General features: G+C 35.4%; 1 protein-coding gene across 1 annotated transcript in view; it reads right to left on the minus strand.

The window, feature by feature from the left end:
- Nucleotides 1-8,829: 8,829 nt before the first annotated feature.
- Nucleotides 8,830-13,139, minus strand: part of prkar1b (protein kinase, cAMP-dependent, regulatory, type I, beta) — a 56,113-nt gene continuing 51,803 nt past the window's right edge. Inside the window, exons 10-11 of the mRNA XM_059558840.1 lie at nucleotides 10,552-10,633; nucleotides 8,830-9,072 (exon numbers count right to left, since the gene is read on the minus strand). Coding sequence (XP_059414823.1) covers nucleotides 8,900-9,072; nucleotides 10,552-10,633 — 255 coding nt within the window. The 3' untranslated portion in view covers nucleotides 8,830-8,899. The remainder of the gene's footprint in view (nucleotides 9,073-10,551; nucleotides 10,634-13,139) is intronic.

A 13,139-nucleotide genomic window follows, 5' to 3' on the forward strand; every position in this document is an offset into this window, starting at 1 on the left:
TAAACTCTTTTATGACATTATTAACAAATGAGTAGAGTCAAATAAAGAAAGTGAGAATGAAATGCAGTGAGCTGGCACCTGAGAGGGATTCCCCGTTAAAAAGTGCTTTCACTGGCAGCTGAGCAGTATGTTCCTATAAGAACATCATGCCCAGTAAAGACTTCCACAGAAGCTGGCATCCAGTAAAAACAGCCATAAAGTTGTGGAATATGTTCCAGAAGTGGTTGAATGTTTGTTTCCACAGGCTACATCAGAAGTACAGTGGAGTCCTATAAGGCAAAGAGAGTAAGAATGACAGAAGCCTAGTGGAAAAATGTGAACGTTTAAGACAGACAGACAGACACACGCACACACACACACACACACACACATATAGACAGACAGCCAGCCAGCCAAACAGACACACACACACACACACACACACACATAGACAGACACACACACACACACACACACACAGACAGACAGACACACACACACTCACACACACACACACACACATACAGACAGACACAGACACACACACACAGACACACACACACACACACACACAGACAGACAGACACACACACACATTCAGACAGACAGACACAGACACACACACACACACACATATAGACATACAGACAGATACAGAGATAGACAGACAGACAGACAGACAGACAGACAGATAGACAGACAGATAGATAGATAGATAGATAGATAGATAGATAGATAGATAGATAGATAGATAGATAGATAGATAGATAGATAGATAGATAGATAGATAGATAGATAGATAGATAGATAGATAGATAGATAGATAGATAGATAGATAGATAGATAGATAGATGTAAATCTAGAGAATGCTGCAGACAGGATGTAATCAGAGTTCATTACACTCTCAACTACTGCTGGAGATTGAGTAGGAGGAGGAGGGCTGCTCCTCTATCAATAAAGCACTCTGTTAAAGCTATTTTCAGACTTGTTTTTTTTTTTACATGACCAAACTACACAACGAGTAAACAAAACAGAGCTTCATCTCCAGACAAACTCACACACTCGTCTGCTCCTCCACTGATATCAGTGTGAGTCAGAGTTGAAGGAAACTAGCTGTTTCTCCCTGAGCTTCAGTGATGACACAGCACAAGCTGAATCACAGCACAGACACCCGCACACACAAACACACCGTTTATATAGAGGTAATTAAAAGATTCTTGTCCAAAGGTATATAACGTTACTCCACCAAGGAATCTGACCTCTATCCAGTGTGTACTACAGAGTCATCTGCTCTCAGACTATCACAGTCAAAGAATGTACGTGTGAAGTTATTGTTTTCTGTCAGTCCTGCTTTATCACTCGGATTCGTTCCTTTACTCTGCCAGAACATTTACTGGGTTCGTCTACATCAGCAATACCAATAGGAGGATGTTTTATGAAACTATTTTGAATTCTTGTTTGTCTGACCTTTGAACCTCAGTGTGTTTTTTTACAGTCCATACTTACAGTTAAGGGTTTATTTTTGTAGCTATTTCAGGAGAAATAAAAACTTGAGCCATATCTCATCACCTTGACAACCACATAGCAAAATCCTTAAAAGAAATTTAAAAGAAATTAAATTTAAAGGAGTTATACGAGTCTGTCTAAATGTTGAGGGGAAAACCCCATGTGTTAATGATGTGAGTGAGTGCAGGTACAACTGCAGGAGAAATGGCTTAAAGAAGATGAGATGGAATAGGATCAAGCGGACAAGTAGTAGTGTGATTAGAAAGGATGAGTTTGGAGACTTCTGCCTCAGAGAGTGAAGAGAAGGATGTGAATGAGTGTATGTTTGCTGGTGAGATGTGCATGATTGTGGTGTGGAAAATTGTGCACTGATGTTTTTAATTTTATTAATTAAAAATGTGGCAAAGTCATCAGCTATTAGAGTTTATGCAGGAGGGGGAGGAGGACAAAGAAGCGAGGAAAAACTTTTAAAGAGCATGCGAACAGTTTGTCTAGGTCTTTATTGTCAAGGTCATTGTTGGTATTGTCATTGTTAAATAAAATAATAAAATCCACCTCAGTAGTGCCATCCAAGGAGTCATTTAATGCAATACTATGCAACAAAATAAAATAAAAAGATTAAATAATAAAATATATGTCCAGGTACATGAGTTAAATAAATCAAAAGCACAAAGGAAACATTGTTATAAATGTAGGAATGTGAGCAGACAATTTTGACTAAGCTTCACAATATCTCCAAGACGGCATGTCCTATAGATCCTCGGAAAAACAATGTTTATGTGATTTCTTTGAAGATCACAGCATCACTCAGAAGTGCAGTGGTCCTGAACACAAGAAACAACACAACCCACTCATGCACATATACAGTACATGGGGAGATAAGATCAAACAGTTAAGCTCCTGCCATCTTAACATACAGATTATAGGTGTGATAAAACATTTATTTGACCCAGGAAATTGAGTTTATCCTAGATCTCATCTTCGTGACAAAAGACAACTCGATAAGTATTACCAATAAATTGCTTTGGATTAAAAAAGAGCCTGCCAAACGTCACTGAACTCACATCCACACACACCGTGGACCAGCCTGAACACGCAGCCCTCAAACAGAGGAGGTGTGCTAGGGTAATTGCTGCAGCTCTGCTGCCTGTCATATGCTCGACTTCTTAACATGTGAGAGCAGCGTGGAATGTGGGAAAGGAGAAAGAGGAAGACAGGGGTCTTACCACATATTGGTGGTCTGACCTTGGCCCCCGCCGGAGGCCAAACACTGTCAGTGTCCTCCATTTAAAATCAATCCACAGAATATACAATTTCGCTGCTTCACATCTCTGAATGGACGAAATGTTCGCAATGCACTTAGCTATGAAACAACAGAAAATGAGAAGAAAAAGAATGACAGACTTTTCTCTAAGTTGACTGGCTCCTTGAAAAAGCACAACAAGATTTCTATTAAAGCTGTAAGCCCTTGATTGCGGCAAATGGGATGTCAGATTCGGCTCACACCTTATCTCTCTAGTCATTTGTCTAGAGTGAATGTGAGGGAGAAAACAAGGGAGGAAGAGGAGAAGCAGACGATCCTGAAATCTGTAAGATTTCTGCATTTCATCCGAGATCAATTTGGAGTCCTGCCCAAGGCTGAGGAGTTTGAGAAAACAAGGGATTATTCAGAAGAGAAATCTGTAAGGAAAGTCTTTCATTTCAGTTTTCCGATTCACTATCAGTTGTCAAACTGTCAACATCAAAGCACTTTATTGGCATGAGCATTAATTAAAAAAACTAAACAAAAAAGGTGAAATGCGATTAAATAAATGAATGCAATGTGATGCAATAAAATAAAAAATGTAATGCATTACAATAATAAAAAATGCAAAGCAAAGCAATGCAATAAAATAAACATGCAACAAAAAATGCAATGCCATGAAATAAAACAATGCCAAAAAAGCAAATCAAATCAATGCAAATTAATAACAATAACAACAACAACAACAACAATAATAATAATAATTACTAATAAAAAATGAATAAGAATGATAAAAAAATGAAACTGGGGGACTAGGTAATGCAATAAAATAAAACAATGCAACAAAACAAAACAAAATGCAATACCACAATATAATAAAACTAGGCTATGCAGTAAAATAAAATAAACAATGCAATAACATAAAAAAACACAATGAAATTAAATAAAATCATTCTTTAGTCTCTATCATATTGCCTCTGATGGCGCTTTAATTCTGTGAAATTGAAAAATAGAAAAATGGAAAAAAAATTAAATAATGCGTCAGTGTATGTGCAACTGCACTCCCTCAGCTTGCATGTTCTTGCTCTTACGTTTTCCCATTTACTAGCCACATTCTTTAATTGTATTAAAAACTAACCACTTGACTCACCATAAAGATGGCAATTAAAGCAAAACACTCCAAAACAGACACTACAGTGCTTGCTATAGCAATCACAAACAGGTGTTTCTTGGCTGTAAGACTTGTAGAAATGTATAAGGCCCTTATAAACATCCCTGGATCTTGTTGTGTTCACAATGTGAATGGGGAGCTCCAGCTCTTTTTGATTTAGCTGCAGTAAATGAGTGTGTGTGGCACGGGAATCCGATGTAAGTCATCAACAATAACTGTTGACACACATCGAGGTATTCATGATGTTAAAAGCCCCCTCCCATGATGCATAGCAGCTCCTCTGGAAGCCACAGGCAGGCTGCCAGCTTTTAAAAGAAAATTAGAGGAGTTTGGCTCTTTACTGTTATATGAAAGCAATAAAGCAACAGATCCAGAAGCGGCTAAGGAATTCCAGATTTTCTAGACGATTGTTACCACATTAAATGTGCACTTGTAGTGTAGTTTAGACTTTTAATTATAAAAAAACAGTACTTGCACATATTATTCAATATTAAATATTAAAATTAATAACACAGGAATGCACTTTTTATAAAGTCATTGTTAAAGATTTACAAATCAATTATAATTTAATAATATTTTACATGCTTAAAATAAGTGCACTTATTTTAATGTTACAGTTAAAGATATGTTTGAAGGTACTAAATTACAAATGTGTAATTATAAATATGTTTAAATATATGATATACAAGCTTAAATAAAAATAACATATTGTATGTTTATTAGTTTTCCATAAATGCTTTTACATTTGAAAGTGAGCTTTAAAAATGACAAAGCAATTATGAAATGACATATATCCAATATAACTAATTACATTTAATTTAAATTTAAACTATATGGAACCAAAAAAGCAATCAAGAGTAAGAAAACATTACTCATATTCACGCATATTCATTTAAAGCACATTATTTCCCTAATAAGCACTCTTTCTAAAAGAATGCTAAGTGGACTTCTTTTTCACATCGGTACAAATAAATTGAAATAAAATGTGTATATTTCATGTTTTGATCTAAGTGGCTTCAGTCAGCCCTGTCACATGCAGTGGTTGATGGAAAGGCCCCCTGGGGTCAGAATTATCTTGTGACCTTAAGTATAGGTCACATGTGATTGAAGACAACGAGCCATCGATCAGAGAATTCAGAAGTAATAATGGACTGTTCATTTCTCATGCTTGTGTTACAGCACAATACTGTCTGAGTGCCTGTTAGTGGTAAATGACCCCCCTGAGACTCTTCCATCCTTCCAGCAGATTAAAGTGTGTGTGTCAGCAGCTCTCAGTGCCAGTGAAGTGCATGTCTACTTAACACCGGCCACGTTTGGAATGCAGCAGTAGCACAACACTAGTACACATTGCATACTTCAGCAAACCTGAAAATAAAGACTTTTTTAGTTAATTTTTTTCTGTTTTTATTTACATTTTAAGCTTTTATTTATTCATTTTAGTTATTAAGTACTAAAAATGTTAACAAAATTACCTAAAAAGTACCTAGAATTATATTATATTGTGTGTGTGTAAATATATATATATTCCATGTATACTGCGCACAACAAAAATTAGTACGAGTGGTCATTTTTCTTTTTCTTTCAAAGAGTGAAATGAATGAATGATTTATTAGATCCATTGCTTGTGCTTACTTAACTGTCTTTGGGCTGTTTTTCTTCTTTATATAGGCAGGTGAATGGACACTACATCACCAAACAGGAAACACATCGAAGAGAATCCTCTAAGTGTCTAATGTCCTGTGGGAATTTGGTTATAAATCTTTGATTGGTCATATACAGTATGTGGAAAAATTCAGTTCAGTTTAGCCCACAACACACACACAAGCATATACATACATGGGGAAAAAATTAGACTACATACTTCATATGATCATATTACTAGATCTGAATCTGTCAGTCTATAATTATAGTGTGCATGTTGTCATATTTGATGCTTTGAGTTCCGGCAGAAATTGATAAACTCCAAAAGTCAGAACAGTGTTTGAACTGTAATCAGATCATGGCTCTATTTCCTGTTCCATTAACTCCTTTGAATCTTGGTGGAATTCCATTATTCAGTGAGATTGTGATCTGCTGACCTGATCTGGTGCTCTCCTGATTGACCTCTGCTCCTCCTTTCCTCTGATCCTTTCTTTCTTGTTTTCTCATTAGAGCTGACAGCGCATCCCAGTGCTCGACTCAAGCAGGTCAGGATTTAACTGTAATGTGGATGTTCATTGATAATGCCATACAGGAATTAGTTTAGGACATTAAGATGACATGTTAGTAGTTATACAATTTAAGCTTAAATATCAAAGTGTTTCAAAGTAACAGTCGGGAGCAAATCTGTTAAATGATTCATGACGGGGTGGGGTGCTGGTAATGTAATCTACTGAGACTCTAGTTGCAAATATGCTCCAAATCAACTGACTGTAAAAAAAAAAAAAAAAAAAAAAAAAAAACCTATTGTGGTGCAAACAAACAAACAATTGAAGGAACATAAAAAGCTAGAAAATTCAAACTTTTAAATTCATGCAAAGAATTTACAAAGCCTTATTAGGAAAGTTAAATTAAAATGCCTCATTAGTTAAAAAATGCCAAATTCAAACCTAAATTTTGTTAAAAATGCAAATAAATTAATTTTAAATTTCTAAATTTTGTTAAAAATGCAAATAAATTAATATACTCTACTAATGAAATAAAAAGCATAATTATTAAAAAAAGAGAATATACATATTACATTTTAATGCTATAAAAAATCTGAAAATGATTTTTTTTAAAGTATGAAAAATTAAGTTTTATATCTAAAAACTAATAAAAAATACTAATGTCATTAAAACATGCAAAACAGTTAAAGCAACATTAAAGGCAAGATAATGCAAATTTTGAAAACATGCAAAGAATTAAAAAATAAAATCGTATTAAAGTATCATTAAAAAAGTTTAAAATAGTCAATTAAAACAAAGTTGGTAAAAAAGATAACATTTAAAACATGCAAAAATTAACACATACATAATTCCATCAGTTAAATTAAAAAGCATAATTATTAGAAAACAGATAAATAAGAGAAAATTAATACATTTAAATCATGCAAACAATTTAAAAATTCCTTTAAAAGCATGCGAAAACTTAATATGTAATACACACACACACACACACACAAACATCAATATCCTTAAAACGTGCAAAACAACTGATATGTAAAAAAAAAAAAAAAAAATTCTTAATAAAAACAGACAAAAATGAAAATAAAAAGTTAATTCAGCATGAAACTTTTATAATCAAGTGTGTGTGTGCGTGTGTGTGTGTGTGTGTGTGTGTGTGTTTAAAGTGGTTGACTGGCAGGCTTGAGTACATTCCCCAGTTGATTTAGTGCCGTTAAGATCAGATGGAATGTGTCAAAGCCAAAAGCTTCAGTTTAATCTCACTGGCCTCCCCTTCCTCTGACAACACAAGCTGACATCTGACTGACAGTGAGAGCAAAAGAGAGAGAGATCCGGGGTGAACGGGAGTCAGACAGGAAGAATGATAAGGTGATCTAGAAAAGATCATAGGGGGTTTCAAGAGACAAACAGATGCATTAAACAGCGACTAGACATTTAATGGTGTTCAGAAGCTTTTCTTTATTGGCCTAAAGATTTGAGTCACAGAAAGTGTGTAAAAGTTGCTGTGTGTGTGTTTATGAGTGCTATTTATTTTGTAAAAAACAAAAAACAAAGCATGCACAATCGCTCCTTCCAAATTCACTCAAATAAACTTCAACTTATTCATCGAAATAAACTAAACTGCAAAAAACCAACACTCTCCTTAATTCACGACAAACAAAAAAAACCTACAGCACTTTTGAGCCTCAGGTGAATTAAACAGGTAAATGTTTTGAACACAAACAATGGCCAAAATGCTCTTGTAAGCAGGTATTGAGAACAAATGTTATTATTTTTATTCAATTCTGGAACATTTTTATAAGTACTTCATAATAAACCGGTGAATCACACACAAAAATGTCACACTTCGGACCAAAATTGTGCGTGTGTGTGTTTCTGTGTTTTGGGGAACTGTGGTGAAATACGACCTGGAAATGTTCTTGACAGATTTCATGAGATTCAGCCGATGTCATGGCCCCAGGATGTAAGAGCATGTGTGTGGATGTGCATTTGTGTGTAATACAACTGCATTGTAAAGAACAAAAGAAAAGCAACAGCATACAGATTTAACTCACAACACATTGAAACTTCAGCGAGACTCCCATGAAAACCCCTTTTATAGCTGTCCTCTATTAAAACCTTTGTCTTAAAATGTAACAAACCCTTTCCCATTAATTACAGCTGAAGAAACACAACTCAGAGAAGGTTAAGGATAGATGGAATAGCCAAGAAGAAAATATAATTATAGAACAGCAAAAAACACTTTTCAATTAACAGATTTCACATCAGAGGGTCAGAGCTCTCGAACAAGACAGCAAATTGACCCACAAGGGGTTAAACACAGCATGCTAAACACACAGTTAAAAGGCAAAGGTTAAAAAAACTCTTTCCTCAAAATAAACACATTCATATACCATCTGTAATATTACCTTCCCTTACAACGCTGAATTGCAAGTGTACAAAATGCATTTCTTGTCTGCATGCATCATGTATTGTAGGACATTTACAAATGCCACATGAAGTTTCATATCAGTCTATATAGGCACCTCATTTCCTCTCCTAATCTGCAGAAATAAAGCTTTGTGACAGCATAGGTCAATTCAAAGTGCATATATGAAAAAGAAAATCACATAAAGGAAAAAAGCAGAAAGTTGGAGCACTTGTGCTTCTCGCAATTAAAAAAAAGAAAAGAAAAAATTGAATGCTTGGCTGCATAAAAGAAGTTATTATTATCTACTGTCGACCCTGTTTAGAGCAACTCAACTAGAGTAAAGGTAATGATTTAAGCAAAACTGATGAAGTACCTCACACATTATTTTATACAACCAGGCACCCAAGTAACCTGCCAGAGGTCTAGACAATTGTCGGATGGCTGGGTTAAACTGTGAGGGAAATGAAGCTGTTATATCTCTGAATGTTCCTCTTGAGGATCTCAGAGCAGGGCCCGAGGACACGCTCGAAACGAGGCCTGTCCAGCTTCACGCACTTGAGCGGACCTCTGGCCACGACAGTGGCCGCACGGGGTCTGTTCAGTAGCAGTGCTATCTCACCTGAACAAATAAAACAAACACACATAGATTAGCTTAATGACTTGTTTCAAAGGTTACATACGATAGTAATTAATTTGGATTTTTCTCACTTTTTTCCCTCTGGCATAAAATTTATCTTATATACCCTAACATTCAAAACGTATAATATCCAAAGCATCCAGGTTATTAATTAATACTAGGTTGACAAAAGAAATCACAAATGTGTTATGGCATCAGGTCTGGTGTCCCTCAGGGCTCTGTTTTGGTACTGCTTAAATTTACATAATTAACAACACCTGTTCAATACTTAGTAACCTGGCTATCCCTAATGAACAAATGTGAACTATGCCACTACATAGAGGTCAGCTGGTCATAGCAATAGTTTATTTACTTATAGAAGTCTTAAAGGTACAGTAGCAAAAACAGTCAGTCTGATTCAGACAGAGTGGAAACAGATATGGTTTTTGCAAGAACACTGAATGTATATAATGACATAAATGTGTAGATTTTAATGGACAAAAAATGTAATAGAATAATATGTTGTTTTACTAAATGTTTGAAAATAAAAGTAGGGAGGATTACATGTCAGGGCTTCTCTATATTATTTTACTAAAGTTGCAAACAGTAGTTAATCAGTACAATACAAAGTATGTTACAGTATGCTAAAAATTTAAGTAAAACAATGATTAGAATAATGATAAGGATGTATATGTTACATAAAAATAACTAAAAGAGGGCCAAAATCATAAATATATAATAAATGAAACATTTTTTAAAATAATTAAATGTAATAATATTTAGTTGTAATTAGTGCATCATTATTATAAATAATATATTAATGCAAATAATGATAAAAACAAGAACATTATTAATGTAAGAACATTAACTTTATAAGTCAATTAAATCATAACAGTAAAGTATTTAAAGACATTTAAACATTTAAAGACATTTACTTAATTTTTAAGCAGAAACTAATAAGTAATTGCGCTATTTGAGCAGCCTAACAGTGCAACACTGACTCAATCCAGTGGTTTGAGGAGGGACTACCTCACTAACCCTAACTGTTTCGAAAATCTGTTTAAAACAATCACTTTTTCTGCCATTTTGTTTGGTGACACTAGTGTTGCAGTAATGTCTCTCTCCATCTTTAAGCAGTCATCAGTTAAAAATCACTGCCTTTGCTGTATGCTGATAACACAAACACACTGCTTTGAAATTATACAGTCACGATACAAAAAGCAGTGTCTCGCTATATAATGTAAATATTACTTTACTCTCTATGTCATGTGATAAGACAAAGATCAGTGCGCCTGTGGTGCAGCAGTGTAAACCGCACTGACGGTAAACAAGCACACAGATCTACATTCTGCAAGCCCTGCACATGACGAACTGCCACCTGTTAGGAAAGCTACTCTTCCTGTCTGGCTCAGGCACTTCTGTACCCTTATTTACAAGACTCTGGCCCAACGCTGCAGGCTCTATGATCCTCACAACACTTACCGAAGTAGTCAGACGGACCCAGGCGGCCCACTTCAACATATTCCTCATTATCAGACCTGCGCTGCAGAACAGATGCTGTTCCCTGGGAAGAGAAAGAGAAAGTTATATGCAGACTTAATGAGGAGGAAATCTACAAAAAGAAGAAAAAAAGAAGACCGATCAGCTTTGCTCACGGTCTCGAGTTTGAGACACGTCAGAAGGATTATTGAAAAAGAGATTATTTGCTTTGTATGCCTGCAGGTGTACAGGATTTAGACAACTTTGTGACTCGCACACACACATACGAAAACACGTCATAGACCGGAACACACATACATGCTGTACATGCACACCTGGGCCTGTCAGTGTTGAGATTTTTAAACAGTTATAGAGTTCCACTGCATGCAGCGGCCCACACTACAATGCAAAAACTCATTTAGAAAGATAAACAAGGACACACAAACGTTTTGTCACATTTGTCACATCAAGGACAAATACATTACCCACAATACAACAGTAAAAGGAGGGAGGCTCACAGGCCAGGGCTTTTCTATTCGTAGTCACTACAGACATTGAAAACACTAAAAGCAGTTAATCAGTGCAAAATGAAGTATGTGAAAAATGCAAAAAAAGCATGTAAATCAATAATTAGAAAAATGTACAGTAAGTGATGTAAATATATTTTTTTAAGTAAAACAGGCACAAATCTGTAATATAAGAGAAGTTAAATGTGCATAAATGATATAGAAAAAAAATAAATAATGAACAAATAAATAATATAAAAATATTATATAAAATAATATAATAATACTTTTATTAACAATTTAAATAAAGAAGAAATAAAAATATAACGAATAATAAAAATAATAATTAGAATTATTATATTATAATAAATATTACTAAATAAATATATAAATTTAGATCAATTACATCAATATAAATGTAAATATAATAATAATAATAATAATCGATTAAAAACAAATAAAACCCAACTATTATTAAATTATTAAATAAAATAAAAAACATATTTTTAGTGTTCACAGACTTATATTATTAAATATATATTTATAAACCAGTGTCAGTCTAGTGTGGATAATTACTGAGATAGCATCTGTCAAAGTCTTCAGTAACAGATTATTGTCCACTTACCAGGGCTGTAGCTGGTAGGACTATTGGATCTGCTTGATTCATAATTAGAATAATACAAGGTCCTTATGTAACTGAGTAAACTAGGATTTAGTGAGTAAATGTGGGGGTTGGTAGCAGGTCAAGAGGTCATCTACAGATTATTTTGTTGTGTCACTCAGGGCTTTGCACATCAACAGCAACAATTTGTAGCCGGGAAGTTATTTGCATGTCCAATTTTGATTGGATTTCATTTCCTTATTAGTGGAAATCAGTGCAATGCATACCAATTTTTACTAAGACAGAGCACATACAGTGAGAAGGGGCTAAGCACTTGATGGACGCCAGACCTGAGCTGTTTGTTCTCAAAGGAGTTGTTGTCTACACTCAAACTGTTAGTGGACACTGACATGATTTTAAACAGCGTTGCTGAAGACTAAAACGGCGCTTGTCAAAGGTGTCAGTAACATATTGCCCACTCCCCATGGCTGTCTCTCACTTGTAGCACTACTGGATCTCTTTGGAGCTTTCAGCACACAGTTGACCCCATTGACATTAACATCCTGCTAGGAAGACTGGAAAATCACGGGTCAAGTATGAAAATTAAGGGTCAAGGATAGTGTCCATCAAAGCTGTATCCTGGAGTTATTATTTCTATCATTATAAACATTAAACTTCCACTGCTACACTGATGAAACACAATTATGCCCCTTCAAAACTAAATGGTTCTTCTGTACTGTTTTCCACAATTGTAAAGATCCCGGTGTTATGGTCAATTTTGAGCTGAACTTTAACATTTTTGACATCTACGAACACCTTGAAAATTTACTCAGATATACTCAGACTGAGATAGCGAACCATCTCCCAGTTTTCCTCTGGCTCCATAACAGCCGGTCGATCAATGAACAGAGGGCGGGCTGAGAGCTGTGATGTAGACGCTAAGCACCGAATTTAGGATTGTAGTTAAGGTTAGGGAAATCGAAAACGGACATGGAGACACGGGATGCTTTTTGCTCTGTTGTGGAGAATATTCCTGCCATTTGCCAACTGAAGCCAAAACAAGAAGAGTGTTTGTTTCACATTTTGAATGGAGGTGAAGTTGTGGCCCTACTCCCGAGGCCCGACAGGTTTTGGGAAAACATTTATCAACTGTTACCGATCGTCAGCGAGAAACTAGGGAGGCCAAAGTCCGGCAAGGCGATAATTGTGATTGTGTACTGCCATGTTCACTCCGGTATTTCGCTCGATGGTTTTGTTCTCGCAGCATTCCTGTGTTTTCGGTGGAAGTTCGAGTTGGTCGAGGCGGCGAAAAACACACATTATAACCAAACATTATGTGATTGGTTTACGGGTAACCAATTATCTTAAACTTCAGACAAGCGCCCCCCCTATGAGAAAGAAAACGCTTGTCAACTATGCCCTTTCAGACTCTATTTATGAAGCAAAGCAAAGTAGCAGAGTTCGGTATTACCAAGCTAGCAACC

The sequence above is a fragment of the Carassius carassius genome, chromosome 9, assembly GCF_963082965.1.
Source record: "Carassius carassius chromosome 9, fCarCar2.1, whole genome shotgun sequence".
Lineage (NCBI taxonomy): Eukaryota > Metazoa > Chordata > Actinopteri > Cypriniformes > Cyprinidae > Carassius > Carassius carassius.